Raw genomic sequence first — 20,435 nt, 5'->3', positions numbered from 1 at the left:
TTCACTGTAGAAACAAAAAGTCAATGGGTGTGTGTTGGGGATGAGGGGAGGGAGGGGGGAAGGAATAGGGAGTGGGGGTGCAGAATAACATCATCTTAACAGTCATATTGCTTGAAAAGATCTAGGGGCCTCGTGAGGTTTCTAGAACACATTTTGAGAACCATATAGTAGGGGTTTAACTTTCATTGCTGTCTTACTGTGTTTGCTTTGATAGGATTAGAGCTAGCTAAAAACACTTTGAGCCACTTAAGGTGTTTAAAGAACAAAATTCTGAGCTGCCTCCTCTTTATTTTGCAGTTCAAATACACTCCACCAGGTGGCATCATACCTCTGCTTGTTACCCACGCTCCCTAAAAATGAAGATACGACTTTTGATAAGAAATTTCTCCTAGAATTGCTGGTAAATACCAATTGTCTGTGAATTTTGCATGCAGTTTCCTTCCCCCTTTTGAATCATTGTGAAAGATATCAACATGTACAGATTATTTTTCTGGATTAATGATTTGTTAGCTAGTTCCTACCTGTTTTAGAATTCTGTCATTTGACTTTGTCAGATTTTCCTCCCCCTCATTTCTTGGATTTCTTTTTTCAGTTCTTTTCTCTCTCTCTCTCTCTCTCTCTCTCTCTCTCTCTCTCTCTCTCTCTCTCTCTCTCTCTCTCTCTCTCTCTCTTTCTCTCTCTCTCTCTCTCTCTCTCTCTCTCTCTCTCTCTCTCTCTCTCTCCAGTTGTTACAAGACTGAGTAGTTTTTCCTATCTCATATAATCTTTTTACCTATATACAGTTTATACACATACAGAAGCATGTTTTGCACTGTTTAGTGATTTATATATAGTCCAAGCTGTTGCTTTTAGTATATTGTGAAAAATACAGTTCTCTATTGTCAACCGGAAGATGGTCTCTGCTTGCTTTGAGGGTAGTGCAGAAAGCTGTTTGTAGTGGTGTTTTCAGCCTGGTGACAGGTGTTTAAGTGCCATTTGGAAGAAATCCTTGGGAAGAGTTTTTAATTAATTAAAGTATGAAAAATATTTACAGTTGATATATTTACTTGTATGACCTTTATATATTTGCATCATCATCATCTTTGCCTTTCTTCTTACAAATCCATTTTCCTTGTATCTGACTACATGTACTTTCTAAAAATTCCTTGTCCTATTTTCCGTCAGTGTAAAAATATCTCATTAAGTCAGGTTTTGAGGATTAACAATAAATCCTTACTATAGAAAGAAATGAGTATTCCTTCCCTCTCCCGCCCACCCCCCACCCCTGGAATCTTTCTAATGGAAATAGAATTATGTATAAAATTAATAGTGCCTTTTGGATCTTATAACTGAAACTTCACCCTTAAAACTGAAATAGCTGTGGCTGATAAAATAATGTTGAAGACTTATATTGCAGGAATGTTTCCATTTCCTTCTTTCATAAAGTTGAAATATGTATATTGTTTGGGTAATATCACATACCTTCTTCCATAAAGTAATGCTTTCTTTATAGAAAAGATTGTGATACATTTTTCATATGTATCGCTGTTTTAATGTCTGTAATTAAGTAGCAAATTTATTTCTATTTTGAGACATTAACTGCAGAAGGGTACTTAGTGTAGGTCATCAAGTTCAATGCTTCTTTGACAAAGCAGAGAGGCCAGCAGATTAATAAACTTTCCAGAGATTATTTAGCTAGTTTGTATCAGAATGGAAACTGTTTCTTTTTTCTTTCTGTGGGGGGTTTTTTTGGCCACACCCAGTGGTACTTAGGGCTGACTCCTGGCTCCGTGCTCTCAGGGATCACTCCCGGCCATGTTCTGGGGACCATGTGGTGTACTAGGGATCAAACCTTGTCAGCAATATGCAACACAAGTGCCCTACTCACTGTACTATGACTCCAGCTCCCAGAATGGAAACTGTACCTAGAATCAGGGCTTAACTGAAAAGGGCACTAATCAGTCACCCGGCTTTTACATAACTCCTAAATAAAAGTATTTGGAGTTGAACTCAGATCGCTCGGTTCCAAAATCCCTCATGTTTGGTTCCTCTTTCAGTTCTGAGTTTTGAAGAAAGTGGGAAAAAAATTTTAATTACTGTGGTAACTCAAAGATGAAACTTGACATTGTGCGCTTTGTAGGGACTTTCTTCATAAATTGCATTGATGTAGAAAAATGTTTCTGACTTTGGCATGGACCTGTTTCTTTTAGGTATCCCGTCATGAACGTCGAATTTCTCAAATTCAGCAGTTAAACCAGATGCCTTTATATCCAACTGAGAAAATCATATGGGATGAAAATATTGTCCCGACTGAGTACTATTCTGGAGAAGGTATAAGACATTTAGAATTCAGGACTAACATCTGTCTCTCATTGCATCACTCTAACAGCTTTGTTTGGTAGTGCTTTCATTTTTCAAAACCTTTTGAGAGTAGGGGGTGGGAAATATTTTTAATTCCTTAATTTATAATTTGTCATATACAGTTGAATTCTATTTAATCTACACATTAAAATAACCTTCTAATTTATGAATTAAATGAATTCTTTTGTTTCAGAATTGTACACATCGCATTAAGGAATTTTATTAAATTTAACCGTGGCTTTTCACATGTGTATAGATATATCTCCCTGTAAGACCTATGACCATAATATAATGAGGCTGTGTTAAGGAGACCTAGTAATACAGAAATTATAACTCTCATTGTGTCACTGTAACAGCTTTGGTAGTGCTTATTTTTCAAAGCCTTTTGAGAGTAGGAGTGGGAAATATTCTTAATACCTTTGATTGATTGATTTGTTTGTTTTTGGATCACACCTGGTAGTGTGATCTTACTCGGGTCTTACTCCTGACTCTGAGCTCAGGCATCACTCCTGGAGAGGTTTAGGGGACCGAATGGGGTGCTGGGGATCAAAACCTTGTCAGCTGTATGCAAGCCAAGCTCCTTACTTGCAGTATTATCATTCCAGCCCCAATAGTTTGTCTTTTAGTAAAACGAAGTTATGTTTATATTTAAATAGTAATATAACATTATTCATACCAATTAATGTTATATTTGCTACTATTTTGGGTACCTTTGGTATTATTTCCTGATTTTGACTCAGTTCAAAATGTTTTTCTTAGTATAATTTTTCACTTTTTTTCATTCCTATTATTTGCTAAATTTCTACTGAAGTGGAAAGGAGTTATTTAAAAAATTTAAGTCCTTGTACTTTTATAGAAGGGAAACATTTGAGAGCAACATTTGGTTGTCAAATGGTGTCAGATGGACAACTGGTTCTGTCTTGCCTTTGTTCTCCGCTGACCTTGGATGGCACTTTGTCTGACTCAATATCTGCTGCTTTAAAATAGACAGAGGTCAAAGCTAATACTGCATAATTGAGTAGATTGCTTGTAGCTCCCCAGGAGAGACAAGAAGTGTGAACTTTGAATAGATATCTAATAGTATATAGCATAAGAATTGTAAAGAAATTTTTTATAAAAGGTTAAACTTACCAACCCTTTTCTTATAAAATATTCACATATAGAGAACCATCTAAAATGAAGTAAATCTTAGCTCATTATTATCAAGGGAACGACACTGGTCAACTGTCCTAGCATCTTCTTGTGTGTCTCCTACTAGTGCCTCCCTCATCCAAAAGTAACTATTCCCAGCCTTAATAGCACTTACTAACTTGTACTTCTTCATAGTTGATCTCCCATATGTCCGCCTCTACAGACTGTAGTTTGGTACATTTTTGAAATATATCTTACTATAGAACTACTCTCTCTGTGTCTCCCTTCCTTTCTGGTCTGTTTAAGAAGTTTAGTTGTTGATCTGTAGTTTCCCATCTACATTTTTTTTTTTAATTAAAAAATTGCACCCTGCGCTGCTTAGTACTTACTTCTGATTCTGGACCAAATGGGGTCGAATCCTCTTGGTCATATGTAAGACAAGTGGCTCTACATTTCTCCCGACTCTACATTTTTTTGATTGACAGCTCATGGTGTAACAAGGCTCTTGTGTGGTGCACTTGGTGAGACAAAGTTCTTGGTGGTGCATCACTGTGTTTCTCTACATCTCTTTATGATAAAAAATGAAGCATTGCTGCTTAACACCTAGATTTCTTCATTGAGCGAGGATTATAAAATGGTTTCTTCCCTTTAGGTCTGTTTTTACTTTAGTAAATACGAGAGGAGATAAAAAATAACATTTTATTATAGACAGAACAGAGTGACTCCAGGAAAAGCATAATCAATGCCTTATTTTTAAAGTGTAGTAAATACACTGATTTTTGGAACAGCAAAGTGATCGTTAAAGATTTCTGCTGCAGTGTAATATACCAAGTTAGTTGTCTTACTACATGTTATCATGGGCTAGGTAAACCTAAATGGTAACATTATTTATTACAGGACTTGTCAAATATAAATTTGGTGGTAAATAAATAATTTTTTTTACTATTTGAGATTGTATTTTTTTGTTTGTTTGTGTAAGCCTAGCAGTGCTCAGGAGCTACTCCCGAGTTGCTGAGGATTGAGCCTGGGACTCCCACATGCAAAGCATGTTCTCCAGCCTGGGAGCAATGTCCCCTGCCCAAGACTTACTTTTTTTTTGGGGGGGGGATCTCACCCGGTGATGTTTAGGGGTTACTCCTGGCTCTGCACTCAGGAATTTCTCCTGGCAGTGCTCAGGGAATCATATGGGATGCTGGGAATCTAAGCCAGGTCGGCCACATGCAAGGCAAACCCTTACCCACTGTGCTATCACTCCAGCCCCCCAAGACTTACTTTAAAGTATCTTCAAATACATTTTAGAAGTACCGTTGATACATAAATTATTGATATTCAAGTTATATATATTAACAGAACTCATCCTTCATTCCCAACGCAATTGCCACTTGTTAAATTGGTTTCCATCTTTGTGAAAATACAATTAAGACCTTATCAAATACTGTGTGCTACGGTTAGGTCATTTAGTTAGATTCATACCAAATTTATAGTGCCTTTTTGTAATACATAAAGCAGATATCTGATAAAAATAAATATTCAAAATTGGACTTTTTTTCCCCCAGGGTGTCTTGCTCTTCCCAAGTTGAATTTGCAGTTTTTGACTCTTCATGATTACCTCCTAAGGAACTTCAATCTCTTCCGCTTAGAATCAACTTATGAAATTAGACAGGACATCGAGGACAGTGTCAGCAGAATGAAGCCATGGTTAGTAAATTGGTTCCACTTGTAATGAAGAGAGGCAAACAGTACAGATCCACTTGTGTCAGAAAACTCGGTTTATTGAAGAATGATATACTTTGGCATTGAGGACCCTCCTAGATACAGGCTATTGACTCTTTGAGAAAATATTTTTGATATGCCTTAGCCTTATCAAAATGTGTTAACATATAAAAATAGGTCTCTGAGCAATTGGGATTGGAGCTAGAGGATGGGGGATAAGAGATCACCGTTGAAGGAGAAGTGTGGAAGGGAGTGGGTTAGATATTAATGAAAGTAATAAGCTTCTGTCAATTTACATCCTGACAGAAGCTTATGGTAAAGAGGAATTTTACTGCCCAACTGCTCTTGATGCTGTTGCCACTGGGTCTTAATCAGCCTTTCCAAAGGACTCAAAGATGAGGGTTGTTGGCGAACATTGCATAGACTGAGTAGAACACTGGCCTTCAGTCTGTAGTTGCCTACAACAGACAAATTATGAGCATTTATTTTTAGGGACAATTGAGTAATTCTTTTTTAAGGAACTATTAAACTCAACTCCCTGCTAATCATGCCTGGAATTCCTTTAACTAAGAAGGATTTTTATTCTAGTTCCTGCACATTGGTATCTCCATGTTTTGAGATTTGTAAAGGTCAGTTTTATCTTTTTGTTTTATTTTGGGGTGACACCTGGTGATGCTCGGGGGTTACTCCTGGCTCTGCACTCAGGGATTACCCCGGGCAGTGGTTGGGGGGCCATAAGAGATATTAGGGATTGAACTCGGGCCAGCCATGTGCAAGGCAAGCTCCTTACCGACTATAGTATAGCTCTAACCGCTAGTTTTGCCTTTTAAACATGACTGACTGGGGGGCTGGAGAGATAGTACAGCCACTAGGGTGCTTGCCTTGCATGCACCAGACCCGGGTTCAATTCTCAACATCCTATATAGTTCCCCAAGCACCACTAGGAGTATTCCCTGAGTGCAGAGCCAGGAGTAATGCCTGAGCATTGCTGGATATGACCAAAAAAACAAAAATAAGTTAAAAATAAAAAACATGACTGACTGGGTAAAGGCCCTTCATTTTAAGTTTGAAATTGATGAAAATATTGTATACCAGAGGTGATTATAAATGAGTAAAGCTAGTTCCATAAAATGAATTGTTGTCATTCCATGCATGTGCATACAATTAGACTACATTTTTTATAAATTCTTTTGAATAAGAATCGATTCAGGTATCCTCTAGGCTTCTCTCCTTGTTAATTACAGAGGGCAGCATGGACACTGTGATTATGATCTATTTTTTTTACTTCTATATTTTATTTCATAGTTCTATTTTTTAATTAATTATTATGTGAAAAGTTATTCTGGGTGAGACTATAGAACACAACATGAAGTATTTTTGACTTAATAATCAGTTGAGTCAGTAGGCAGGCGAGCACTGTGAGATTTGTATACCCACTGGCTGATCATCCCTGCCCACAGCTTTGCTGAAATTGTTGCCCATTGTTTGGACCCCGGGGGAGTGCTTGATTAAAAAGCTCCCTTAAAATTTCTGATTACCTTGTGTCTACATGCACAAATTCTGGACCTAACTTTGCCCTTTTACAAACTGGGCATTTATTAAGTACCAGTTCATCCTTTTGGAAACATAGAATTCACTTATATTTTGCTTAAGTGCCAAGTAAAGCAAAAATGCTTAGAGATTTTATGGTCAATTAATAAAAGAAAAAGCTTGTTTACTTGATATAATTACTTCTGGGGTCTGGGAATTTTATTTTCTGAAACTATTTTATTCACACTTGAGATAATGAATTTTTCTGAGATTTTATTCAGAACTGCCTATCATTTAAAACTGTTAAATATGATTAGGTCTATATGCGGACTGGATTTCTTTCTCTTCCATATTTTCTGATTAAAAAAAATACATTGTACATTGGGACCCCAAAAGTAGTATAGCAGGTAAGAAGATGCTTTCTTTACACATGGCCAGCTGGGTTTGATTGCCCAGCACTGTATACGGTCCCCCAAGCACTGCCAGGGACGATTCCTGAGCTAGAGACATGAGTAAGCCAGGTGTGCCCTCCCCCCAAAAAAAAGTCATTGTGTATTTATAATAAATTTTACAGTATGTGAACTATGCTATCACTGTATCACTGTCATCCCACTGATCATCGATTTCCTCGAGTGGGCACAGTAATGTCTCCATGTTCTAGCCCTGAGATTTTAGCAGCCTCTCTTTACTTGTTCTTCCCAGCCGTGCTGCATTGGAGGCTCTTTCAGGGTGAGGGGAATGAGACCCAGCATTGTTACTGTATTTGGCATATTGAATCCGCCATGGAGAGCTTGCCAGGCTCTGCCGTGCAGGCAGGATACTCTCGGTACCTTGCCAGGTTCTACTAGAGGGAGAACTAGGCTATTAGAGAGCTGTGGGTATGTATGTGGACAACAAAGGCAGTTGTCAGAAAGAATTATTAAAAAAAAAAAAACTTTTAAAAAGGATTTAAACACAGGTAATGCAGTAATGCTTTTTGGATTTTGGTTTCGGGGCTCTATGCAGCAGTATTTGGCGGTGACCCCAGTTGTGATAAGTAAAGGCTGCTCCTGGCAGTGCCCAGGAGACCACACAGTGCTGGAGGTCTGAACTTAGGCTTCCTGCACGCAAAATGCATGCTCCAGTGCTTTTAGCTATTTCCCAGTCCTAAGCTGATACCTTTTAGAAATTGTCTCAGCACTAACAAAGTCATTGAATTCTAGAACACTAATTTGTATGTGTTCTGTGATGTTAATGAAGTCCTATAATTTTTTGTTATGCCACAAAGCCTTTACATTAAATTTTTTAAATATATGCATATGGTTTATACTATCTATCTGATTTAGACTATACTGTTTTGTTTTTTTAAAGAAGTTTTATTGGCTCACCATGAAGTACAGTTACAAACTTGCATGATTACATTTCAGTCCAACAGTGCTTGAGCACCCATCCCTCCACCAGTGCACATTTTCCACCACCATTGTTCCCAGTGTCCCACCCGCCACCCCCACCCCACCCCACTTCCTGTTTCTGTGGCAGTTCCAATCCTTCTTACTCTCTCTCTAATTTGGGGCGTTATGATTTGCAGTACAGATGCTAAGAGATCATCGTGTTTGGTCCTTGGTATACGTTCAGCAGACCCCTCCCATCCTGGGCGATCCCTCCAATCATTATTTATTTAATGGTCCCTTCTCCATCCCAACTGTCTTTTCCTCTAGCATGTGGGACCTGCTTCCAAACCATGGCATGATCCTCCTAGCCCTTATCTCTACTGTTCTTAGGTATTAGATTATACAGTTTTATACCGTTATCTATACTTAACCTTTGTACGTATATACATACGTGTACATGTAAAGATGTTTTTGGTAGTACTTTACAATTTTGGCATGTTGCTATAGTTTTTAGAGTATAGACTTCCCAAATATACTACTTAATGTTAAAAGCTAAAGCACTAGATGGGCTAATATAAGACAAAATAATGGATATTTGGATGTCAGTGGCTATAGTTATTACAACTAACTTGATTATTTCTCCTAGATCTCCCAGCATCTTTTAAATGGTTTAAATATTATGTTTCCTAAAGGAGGTATCTGCACAGTTGTTTTTAAATTTTTAAATTCTGACCTGTTCTAAAACATTTTTAAAATACCTTATAGAAATTCATGAAATACATAAGGAAAAATAGTTGAGCCTGTTTTGATGCAAGGGGGTAAGTTAAGAAAGTAAGATAAAACTAAATTTGCTGTATTATTTTATTCATTGAAAGATGGATCAGCTTGTGTGCACGTCATTTTAACCTTAGTTTTTCCAGGGGTGTGGACAGTATTTTATTTTTCTATTTGTTCAAGTTTAGAAATTAGGATTACTAATATAAGGGCTTAAATATTGACTATACATGCTCTTTTATTTACTGGTCCAAATGTAGGGGAGAGTGAATTTTGTCTTAGTAACGATCCACTTCTTTGGTTTTCAGGCAGTCTGAGTATGGTGGTGTAGTGTTTGGTGGGTGGGCACGAATGGCCCAGCCCATTGTGGCTTTCACCGTAGTTGAAGTGGCCAAACCCAACATAGGCGAAAACTGGCCAACCCGAGTGCGTGCAGACGTGACCATCAACCTGAATGTCAGAGATCACATCAAAGATGAATGGGAAGGTAATTTTGTATTTCAAAAAGTGAAAATTCCTTTGCCTTTTGGTTTATTTTACCATACCCTTATGCTTATCTTACTTTATCTTACACTTACCATAGCTTGAGAACAGTTTTCCTAAAGATTATCTTTTTGAACATTCATTGACTTTGATCTTTGAAGTTTGGTGTAGAAACTGACCATTGTCAGGGGCTAGACAAGTGTTCCAGCGGGTAAAGCACTGCCTTGTATGCGACCCCACCTGAATTCACTCCCACATATAAAGTGTATGAGTATATGTCAAGTGGGAGAAAATTGGTAATTTTAAAAGATAAAAATAGCCAAATTGAAGAGAATAAGAATTATCATTTTCACTGTAAGAATAAGACTAATAATTACATGCATATGATTTGTGAGAAAGATAGACAGAAAATCAACTCAAAAGGAATTTTATGGCAGTCTAACTAATTCCCTCAGAAAGAAAGGATAATAGATCACCAAAGGGAGGAAGTCAGAATAAAATCGATGAAATCAGTTGTTCTTAAAGATAAATAGTATTTGTAAAGAAATTAAATTATTTTCCGTGTCAGTTACTATTAATATTTTAGGGGTAGGGGCTCTGTGTTACAATCAATTTTATTCAGAAGCAGAATTTGTTCAGAGTTACAAATCTTACAAGTTACAAAGTTAAGGCAAATAATTTAAACATTGGCATCTGTGTTAGAAATGATACATGAACTCATTTTTAATTAGCAATTTTATATTTTTCTCCCAACTGTCACTGAGAGATTTAAGAAACAGTAGCTCCTAAGTTTTGCATCCTTTTACCTTCTTGGCATTCCAGAAGGAAAAAGATAGTCCCTTAGCAGCTTTCATAAATTAATGCTTTCCCCTAGCTTTTTACAACCACAGAAACTATGTGATATATTATCAAATAATTCTCAAGGAATTCAGCAGCAAAACTGGCCAAATGTTTAACAGATGGTCACTGTAATGGATATAGTCTCTGACAGATTGTTTCTGTGATTCCTATATTCTTCAAAAGAGTTTCAGTCTGGTACGTTTCACAACTAGGATAATGTTATTACTATCATTGCTTTCCTATTGCTGGATCTCAAGGAGGACATTAAGTTGCTAGAGAAGGTCTTTTATCTATCAAAAGGTATTAACTCAGGTAAACTTATTTGCACAATAGATAATTAACAGGCTACTCTCAGAAGTTATACTACTAACAATAGCGAGTACCCTTCCCTTTAAATAAATAGCAATATAAAAACATCCTATATAATAACTTGTAGATAACAGACTACTGAACAAGTTTATGTGATAGTTTTAGGGGGGAAGGGGTGAAAGTTTAGTCAGTTTACTTACTTGGTTAGGGGGTGCTCCTGGAGGGGTTTGGTGGAGGATGTGTAGTTTGGGAGACTGGTTCCAGGGTTTAGATGAGGACCGAGTGGTGCCAGGGACTGGACCCATAATGACAATGTAGGGCAAGCCCCTTAACACCTCAGCTATCTCTCCCACAGAGTTTTACCCTAACCCCTTTTCTGTTTTTTGGGGAAGACCATCACATAGCCTTTTATTTGTTGTCTTTCCTTTTATAAGCATAGATCTCTAGCAAAATAAAAAGTAGAATGGGTCAATTTGGATGGTCAGAATAGGAAATAGAAGGATATTGTGAACCAGTGATTTATATAGTAGGACATGGTGGCAAAGAAGTGTTTTCCAGGGGAGCAGATAAATTCAAACACTGTGTGGATCTGTGATGGAATAACCAAGTCAGAATGCCAAAAGTGAGAGGAGTTCAATGAAGTATTAACTAACATTGTCTGTCAAAAGGGAATAATTTTTAAAAAATTATTTAAAATATCTATCTTTGAATGGTTTTCTTTGTTTCTTTTATTAAACCACAGTGAGATGTACAGTTACAAAGTCGCTCATGGTTACATTTCAACACTGGTCCTTTCATTAATGTACATTTCCCACCACCAATGTCCCCAGAAAGTGAAAAGTTTTTAAGAGTTAAAACTTAGTACTGTAGGGCAACAGAAATAGCTCAGGTGTCAAGAATGCATGCATTGCATGTGCAAGGACCCAAGTTTCATCTCCAGTGCTATCAGCTGTAGCTTAAAGGCCCCAAGCACCACCAGTGTGGTACTAATGGCTCCTAATGCCATCTGGGCTTAGCAGTTTTGCATCATTCACCCTTAGTATTGAATCATCAAGCCTGAGCAGGGAAGGATCATTTGGGCCTTCAAGGATACTATTTGGGAAGACCCAGAATAAGTAAATCAAGTGTACTGTCAAACATTCTTTTCCTCCCATCAAGGAGGTATAAAGCTCAGTTCTTTAGCTTCCTCATCAACCCATTTGAAGGGAAGGAAACGGAATTAAATAAAACTGGAATTCTGGATTCTGCTCAGGTTGTCACGCCAGGGTGGAGTAGATGCAAATGGTTGAAAGGAGAGAGGTAATTGAACTCGTTTTAATAAATGTGTTTTTAAAGTAGATAAGATGTTGTTCTTTCATCATCCCTCAATTATGCCATAAAGTGGTATTAAGAGATACTAAAGTACTTCTTAGGACCACTTAGTAGCTTAAGATTTGGATGTTTGATGATTAGAAGTTGTGCAGATCAGAAGATGTAGAACTTCTAGTCCTTTTTGTTGTTGCCTAGTTATACTTTTGCTTCTTTGCACAGCGTTTGTTGAGGAATAAAATTATTATTTCAACAAACTTGGATCCCACTTTATATTAACTCAAACCAATTTGGTCTCTACTCTCAGCCATATACTCATTTGACTGGGTTGATAGTAACAGTGGCTAACAAAAATGCATCAGGAAAGAAGAAAAGATTAAGTGGTATGACATTTCATGCTATGTGGTCTCATTTTGATACCTTTGTCTGCTAGCCTCTTCTACTTTTAATGGGAATTCAGTTGTTCATTATTTGGCCAGATAACTAAGAGACTGAATTTGGGCATATCTTTCATTTCTTATCACTCATGTATAAAAATGTGTTCGATATTTTCCATCTGAAACTACAGTAATCTACAGAGGATATCCATTAAAAATGTGTTTTAATGAATTATTATTGGGTTAAATAATGAAATGCAATTAGGCTATTTTTGGGGTGACACTAATAGTTTAAACTGAGCATAGAAACTAGCTAAATGTGATCATCATCATCATCCCGTTGATCATTGATTTTCTCGAGTGGTCTCAGTAACATCTCCATTCGTCCTAGTCCTGAGGTTTTAGAAGCCTCTCTTTACTTATCCTTCCCAACAGTGTCACATTGGAAGCTCTTTCAGGGTCAGGGGAATGAGACCCAACATTGTTACTGGTTTTGGCATATGAATATGCCACAGGGACTTGCCAGGCTCTCCCATGCGTGCAGGAAACTCTTGGTAGCTTGGCAGGTTCTCCGAGTGGGAGAACTAGGCTATAAGATGTCGCTTCTGGGAGCTTAGTTTTATAGTCTCTAGGTGTTAGCCTTTGATGGGATTACACGGCTGGGGGGGGGGGTGTTGTGTGGCGTGGCTGTCTAGCTACTGGAAAATGAGGGATCTGGGCGAAAGAGGCCCAGTCCCGATCTGAGTAGGCTTGGAGATCTCAGCCCTGGGTCCCTAGCTAAATGTGATAGAAGTAAAATATATTATCCATATTTTTGGTTACTTATAGGATTGTTAAAAGCAAGAAAGATCAGAAGTATGTATTATGGAGCATATGTGGAGGACTTATTCAATAATGTATCCATGGCATAAAGGATTCTAATTTTGCTGTAAAGAGAAATTTTTACTTTAATTATTGCCGTCAAACATTAAGTATTGCAGACTACAGGAAAACCCATAATTGTATTACAATGCAAATATAGTCATTGATCACCTCTGATATTTTCAGTACTTTTTATATCTTTATTCTGAAGATAAAATGAGGATTTGCCAACAGTAGACTGAAAATAATAGCATCCGATTAAGTAAAAATGTCTTTGTTTTACCAGGACTTCGTAAACACGATGTATGCTTTTTAATTACCGTGCGTCCTACAAAACCTTACGGCACCAAGTTTGACCGAAGGAGACCGTTTATTGAGCAGGTTGGCCTGGTTTATGTCAGAGGCTGTGAAATCCAGGGCATGCTGGATGATAAAGGACGTGTCATTGAAGATGGTATGATAAATCATACATATTTTGAAGAGAATATGTCCATACTGATAAATTTCTTTGCCTTTTTTTTTTGAGGTAATTAAAGAAATTGCTTTACCTACTAAATCAACATAGAGAATTGTTTATAAAGGGGCTGGAGTGATAGCACAGCGGGTAGGGCGTTTGCCTTGCACCATTGTGCCTTGCACAATTCCCAGCATCCCATATGGTCCCCTGAGCACTGACAGGAGTGATTCCTGAGTGCAGAGCCAGGAGTAACCCCTGTGCATCGCTGGGTGTGACCCAAAAAGCCAAAAAAAAAAAAAAAAAGAGAGAATTGAATATAAAATTTATTTAGGATATCTACCACCCAGTGTTAGAAATAGATTGTATGGTTTCTATCTGTTAGATACTGTATTTTTAATAAAATAACTTTAATTTAAAACTTTACTGTTTTAAAGACCGTCTAAAGGCAGTTATTCAATTCTTACATATTGTCCCTTTTTTTTCCTCTTTAATTTTACTGATTGGAATTTTTACAGCAATGGTTCTCAGTTGGGAAAAGCATTATCCTATGTTTTGAAATGTGTGAAAAAGGATAAAGTAAACTATATGCCAGGGGGATAAGCATTTAATTTTAAAGTAAACATTTTATTTAATGAACTTTTTCAACATATTCAGGACCTGAACCCAGACCCAATCTTAGAGGAGAATCGAGGACATTTAGAGTGTTTTTGGATCCAAATCAGTATCAACAAGATATGACCAATACTATACAAAGTGGAGCAGAAGATGTATATGAAACTTTCAATGTAATAATGAGGAGAAAACCAAAGGAAAATAATTTTAAGGTAAATTCTGGGTTGTCTAACCAAATTACTGTTATAATTCAAATAACATTCAAGTTGTAAATATAAATTCAGAGATACTGTGAAAGATAAGAAATAATTATTGGCTTTATTTTGATTCTAAGCAGCTTATGAAATTCCTGACATATTAAATATAAAAGGTTAAGGACTTTTTTTTCATCTCTACTTTTGTTCCTACTTTTCCTGTGCTCCTGTTCTCCAGGTAGGGACTAACTGAACATCAGTTATACCCAGTACTTGGCAGGGGGCAGATGAGAGGGGTTTCGGGAGGGATACTGGGAACATTGGTGATGGATAATGGGCACTGGTGGAGGAATGGGTACTCGATCATTGTATGACTGAAGTGTAATCATGAAAGTTTGTAAAGCTATAACTGTATCTCATGGTGATTCATTAAAATTTTTTTTTTAAATTATACCCAGTACTCTTATTCAACATTCTGTTGCTGTTGTTAAAGTCCCATTATGTTAGCATAGTCTGAGGCCCCTTCATTGTTCTCTGCTTACCTCTCCAATATAATTTCCTGAAATGTCTCCTTTGTTTACTCCATGCCAGTCATACTAACCTGTTTACCCTTCTTTAATAATCCAACTCTTTTTCACATATTGTTTCCTTGAGTCCATAGTTTTCCCTCTAGTATTTGCATGATTTGTTCCCTCATTTTTGTAGAGACAACTCTGTTTTAATATCATCTACTAAGAAAAACGCTTCCTGACAGCCTTACTTAATACAGTTAGCGTCTCCTTTTCTTATCACTAATTCCATCACTTGTATTTTTTCCTGACAGCCTTCACTAGATCTGATGACTGCATATGTCTTACTTTTCCATTAAAATGCATATCTGTGACAGCAGAGTCTCCCTTTTGTCAATCTCTGTTTCTCAGTAAAGATTAGTTTTGGTCACTGAAATAAAAGTATTATACTAAGTTTTAATATGGATCTAGTAGCAATGTATAAGACAGTTTATATGTACTTTTAGGGAGTGTAGACTGGTGATAAGATATATTTGTTGAAATCTAAATAACTATCATGAAAGGTTAGAAGGTGCCAGAAGTTCTAAGGAGGATGCTAATAAAAATGCCAAAAAGTGATGAAAAGAGGCATTTAGGTTTTTATTCCATAAAGAGAGGGAGGTCATCTATGTTTGAAAAAGAAAAGTGTATCTTTACACTTTTTAAAGTTTATTTAGTATCTTTACAGTTTTATTATTTACCCTGCACAGCATTGTTTATTTTATTTCTCTTTTCCAGGTCTTGTGGCCCTGTCCTAATATGAATACTTCTTTATGAAAATGTTATACTCACCTCTGTCTCTACCCTGTCTTCCACATAGAATTTCATGTAATCACACTTTATTTCTTATACTTACACAGATTATTATCCTCTCAAAGTTCTTATTTAAGTCTTTTACTTTGATCTAAGTTGAGATGCCACTTTCCTCTGTGTGACCTTTCCAGAATCAAAAATCCCTCCGACATTTGTCTCTCTCACCTGCCTTTATAGAACTGTTTTCATTGCATTTTGTAATATTCTTTACTGTTTGCCACATTCTGCTGCGCTGTGTTGGTAAGATCATAATTGATTTCTGCAATAAAATTTTTATCTTTTTCAGAGCAGTTCCCTCATCTTACTCATCATTATGCGAGCATTCTCATTTATCTATCCTTCTGTCCATTTACCTAGCATATATTCAAATTCTAGACCTCTGCTATCATGGAAATGTTAATCTTATGGAGATTAGCCAAGTAATAGACAAGTACCTAAGTAAAAATATTTAGGTAATTGTAAGATCAAGAAAGTAAAGATAATGTGATTATACTGTTTTGTTATTTTGTTATCCTCTCAACTGTACAGCATTTTTAAAAACTTTTTTTTTGAATCACTATGAGATAGGCCATTGCAAAACTGTTCATGATTGAATTGCAGTCATACGGTATTCCCACACCCATCCCTCCACCAGTGTTTCCCAGCATCTCAACTGTATAAGTGTTTATGATTGAAAGAAATGGCTAGTTTAATTATTCTTTGAAATTAATAGCCTAGCCTGATTTCCATATGCAGGACTAATCACTTTGTTAAAATAATTAATGGGCAATCTAAGAAATGACCTTGGTTTTTCATTATTACTTTTGGCAATATATATATTAACTACTATAATTACTTTTTATTGTAGTCCTGCTTCTTTCATTCTGAAGTGTTCTCTGACATTTCATTTAGTTAGAAATTTTGGTTCTCAATTTGGTTTAACTAATTACCGCTAATTTAGTATTAATTAACATCAACTGTTTAAATTTCTAAGTTGTGATTTGTTCAGGAACATATTAATGTACTTTTTTGTCAGTAGTGATGGTAGCCTTGAGGAACTATGGAATATGAAGAGAAAAAAACTCAAGGAGTTTCTGAAAGGAAGCATTTTCCTTTAAGAGTTTGTTCTGTATTGTTTTCTTGCTGTTTTGGAGCTTTGATTGAATTTTCCTCCCATTCATCAGGGCTCAAGTGGTAAACTCATTTATGACATTCTGTCTAAATGAACTTCTAATGGATAAACTGTTCTTGCTAAATTTGGTCTTTTGTTAAACTCAGTGTATGGTATCAGCTGAAAATGTAGCTGTTGCTTCAGTCTAGCCAAGCACCTGTCAGCAGAAAATAGCTTCTTGCCGTGAAACACTCAGGAATTCTGGATTAGTGAAGCCAGCTCTGCATTCCACTGGAGTGCAAATGTTTGAGATGTCTTCTTGACACAATCCTTTTCTGTCCTTTTATGACAGGCTGTGTTGGAAACCATTCGGAACCTGATGAATACTGATTGTGTGGTACCTGACTGGCTGCATGACATCATTTTAGGTTATGGGGATCCAAGTAGTGCACATTATTCCAAAATGCCCAATCAGATTGCCACCCTTGATTTCAATGATACTTTTCTCTCCATTGAACATTTAAAAGCCAGCTTTCCCGGTCACAATGTTAAAGTAACTGTGGATGACCCTGCGCTACAGATACCCCCTTTCAGGTAAAATCAGAGTTGGATATATGCCTTCTAAGCTTTCTGTAGTCACAATCCAAATTAAGCATTCAGAACTATAAAGCAAGTTTGAGTATTATAGCTGGATTTTATTTGTAATTTTGTTTTCTTTTTTTCTTTAAAAGCACTAGGATAAATTCAATTTTTGGACTGTATCTAAATCTTAGTATTGAAATTGGGTTTTTTGAGGGGGGTGTGGGGAAGCACACCCTGCAATGCTCAGGGGTTACTCCTGACTCTGTGCTCAGAATCACTTCTAGCAGTGCTTGGAGAATCACATGGGATGCTGGAGATTGAACACAGGTTGGCCACTTTGCAAGGCAAATGCTCTACCTGATGTACTACCTCTCCAACCCCATATTGAAGTTGCTTTTCTGTCACATTAAAAGCAGTCTCATGTCTTGTTAGTTATTAATAAATGCTTGTTGTCTGAAGGGTGCCATATGAATCTATAGCATTGACTGAAGAAGATTATCTTTGCAGGTTTTTTGCAATTATTTCCATATTCTGATATTTTTTAAATTAATGCACGTAGGAATGGAGGATATTGACTTTTTTTTTCTAGGAAAGCATACTGGTTTTCTTTAACCTCAGTTTAGCAAATTTGAAATAATCACAAGATGGTTATATTTAATATTAAGTGCACTTTTATTTCAAAAGTTTCTAATTTGAGAAAAGAAAATAGAACTGAGATCTTGAAGCATGTGATTGCTAATCCCTAAATTCCATTGTAGAGATTAGTGGTCAGGCCCACAGTATATCTATAGATGATCGCAAAGGGCTTGTCTTCTTAGTTGCCAGTTAGAATTCCCAACTCGAATGTAAACTACTAACTGTAAGTATTTAGCTATTAACTATAATTCCACTTGTTAAAGACATCTATCCTTTATAACACCCAAGCCTAGTCTTCCTCTAGACCTTCCTAGTCAATGGCCATGTTACCCAGCCTGGAGTCTCCCTGAACTCCTACCATGTCCTATGGGTTCTGCCAGGAGGATCCTTTTGTTGTTGTGATACAGTCTGTAATAGTTTTGAAGTCCTTGTCTCACAGTTGCAGTGTGGCTGAGCCAGTCCCTCTGCAAATGTGTCCAGATCACTGCACCGTTATCCCACAGTCCCTTCACTGTCTCTTTCCTTAGTCTCCTCAGTTTCCAGTTTCGTTCATCCTATGGCAGGGTTTGTTTCCACTGGAGATTATTCAATCATGATCACGAAATCCCGTTAATCACCGATTTCTGATTTCTCGGGCGGGCTTAGTAACCTCTCATTTCGTCCTTTCCTTGAGATCTTAGAAGTTTATCTCGACTCAGCCCTCCCAACGATATCTCACTGGGGGCTCTTTCAGGGTCAGGGGAATGAGATCCAGCTTGTTACTGGATTTAGCATATAAATACACCATGGGAAGCTTGCAAGGCTGTCCCATGTGGGCAGGAAACTCTCAGAAGCTTGCCAGTTTCTCCCAGAGGGAGAAGTAGGGTACAAATAATGTGCGGCCACAAAGCAGCCATGTGCTTCTGAGAGCTTGCTTTTAAGTCTCTGTCTGGATGTTGGCCATTGATGGGATTACACACACCTGGGTTTCTCTGCTGGTACCTTCATGCATGAGGCCTGTCCAAACATTTGGAGAGGGGCCTCGAGCATGGCTGTAGCTAGGTTCCGGTGGTCTTCGGCTGCCAGGGGCTCTGCTCGGGGTGTGGAGATTATTAGATCCCTTTATTTCTGCGTACTCTTGCATATGAGTGGGATCATTCTTTGTTTGATTTTTGGATTTTTTTAAAAAATTTTTTTCTGACTCACTTTTCTTAGTATGATGACACCTTCCAAAGAATCCTTTGTTTGCTTGTTTTTTAGTGTCATTCCTGGCTACCTGTTAGGCCTTCCACACTTTCAACCTTTTGCTCACCTCTTCTGTCTCTTCACACGAACATATTGCTTGACTTACTGCTAAAGTCATTCCCCTCCGCAGCTAAAAAGCTGATATATATTTTTTTCATTTAGCAAAATAAGGGTGGCTTGTTCACTGCTTTGATTCTCAGCTTTTTGGGGTCAGTACCTGGCTATTATTCTCCAGAGAAGGACTGAGAAAACTGAAGACACAATCAGCACTTTTGGTTTAATTTTAAGAAATTCAATGACTTTCCAGGGTTCCTATGGTGGTTGCCTTCTGAGGTATTGCTGACTGCAGGCTAAGAACATCTCCCAAGGCTTGTATTCTCAGGGTGTCATAAAAAGGACAGTCCAGTTTCTCTTTAGCCTTATTTTCTTTTATTTCACATCCTGAAAAAAACAATTGCTTGTACTTTTAATTTTTGCGTGTTGTTTACTTTGTTGCCACACCTGGTGCTCAGTGAGGTTGCCCCTGAGGGTGCTTGGAGGACCATGAGATAATTTATAATTTATGTACTGGGTGTTGAACTCGCAAATCCTGCATACAAAGCATATGTGCCAGCCCATCAAACTCTCTTCGTGGTCCCCAACTTTCCCCCCTACTTTGTTTTTCAAGGCATAATGGATATTTTAATTTTCTAGCATTACATGCTAGTTTGCATTAATTATTAAATATTTTTTAAAATTTTTACAATCTCACAATGATCAAACACCTATCCCTCCACCAGTGCACATTCCCCACCACTGATATCCTGGGTATACCCCCCATTCCCACCCTCCCCCTGCCTCCATGGCAGATAATATTCCCTCTCTCCTTTTGGGCATATAATACTCTCTCTCTCTCCTTTTGGGCATTATGGCTTGCAACACAGACACTGAGAGGTCATCATGTTTGGTCCATTATCTACTTTCGGCACACATCTCCCATCTCGACTGATTCCTCCAGGCATCATTTTCTTAGTGATCCTTTCTCTGTTCCATCTGTCTTCTTCCCTCCACTCATGAAGCAGGCTTCCAGCTATGGTTTCCCCTACTTTTATTTTGTTTTCCCTTCTTTCTTCCTGTTTTTTTTTCTTGCATTTTTTATGTCTAGATTTTTTAACCCCAGAAACCACCTTTTAGTATGCATGTCAGTGCTTTTAAATCTGATTTTTTAAAAAATAATTTATGTACAGTTACTGTATTTCTCTAG

General features: G+C 37.3%; 1 protein-coding gene across 1 annotated transcript in view; it reads left to right on the top strand.

The window, feature by feature from the left end:
• AQR (aquarius intron-binding spliceosomal factor) overlaps positions 1-20,435 on the top strand; it is a 93,527-nt gene that overhangs the window by 34,854 nt on the left and 38,238 nt on the right. The window contains exons 14-20 of the mRNA XM_004609758.2: positions 298-400; positions 2,190-2,310; positions 5,028-5,169; positions 9,167-9,345; positions 13,323-13,490; positions 14,148-14,317; positions 17,103-17,344. Coding sequence (XP_004609815.1) covers positions 298-400; positions 2,190-2,310; positions 5,028-5,169; positions 9,167-9,345; positions 13,323-13,490; positions 14,148-14,317; positions 17,103-17,344 — 1,125 coding nt within the window. The remainder of the gene's footprint in view (positions 1-297; positions 401-2,189; positions 2,311-5,027; positions 5,170-9,166; positions 9,346-13,322; positions 13,491-14,147; positions 14,318-17,102; positions 17,345-20,435) is intronic.

Source organism: Sorex araneus, chromosome 3 (genome assembly GCF_027595985.1).
Source record: "Sorex araneus isolate mSorAra2 chromosome 3, mSorAra2.pri, whole genome shotgun sequence".
Lineage (NCBI taxonomy): Eukaryota > Metazoa > Chordata > Mammalia > Eulipotyphla > Soricidae > Sorex > Sorex araneus.
The sequence above is the reverse complement of the archived record's forward strand: the minus strand, read 5'-3'. Positions and strand labels throughout refer to the sequence as shown.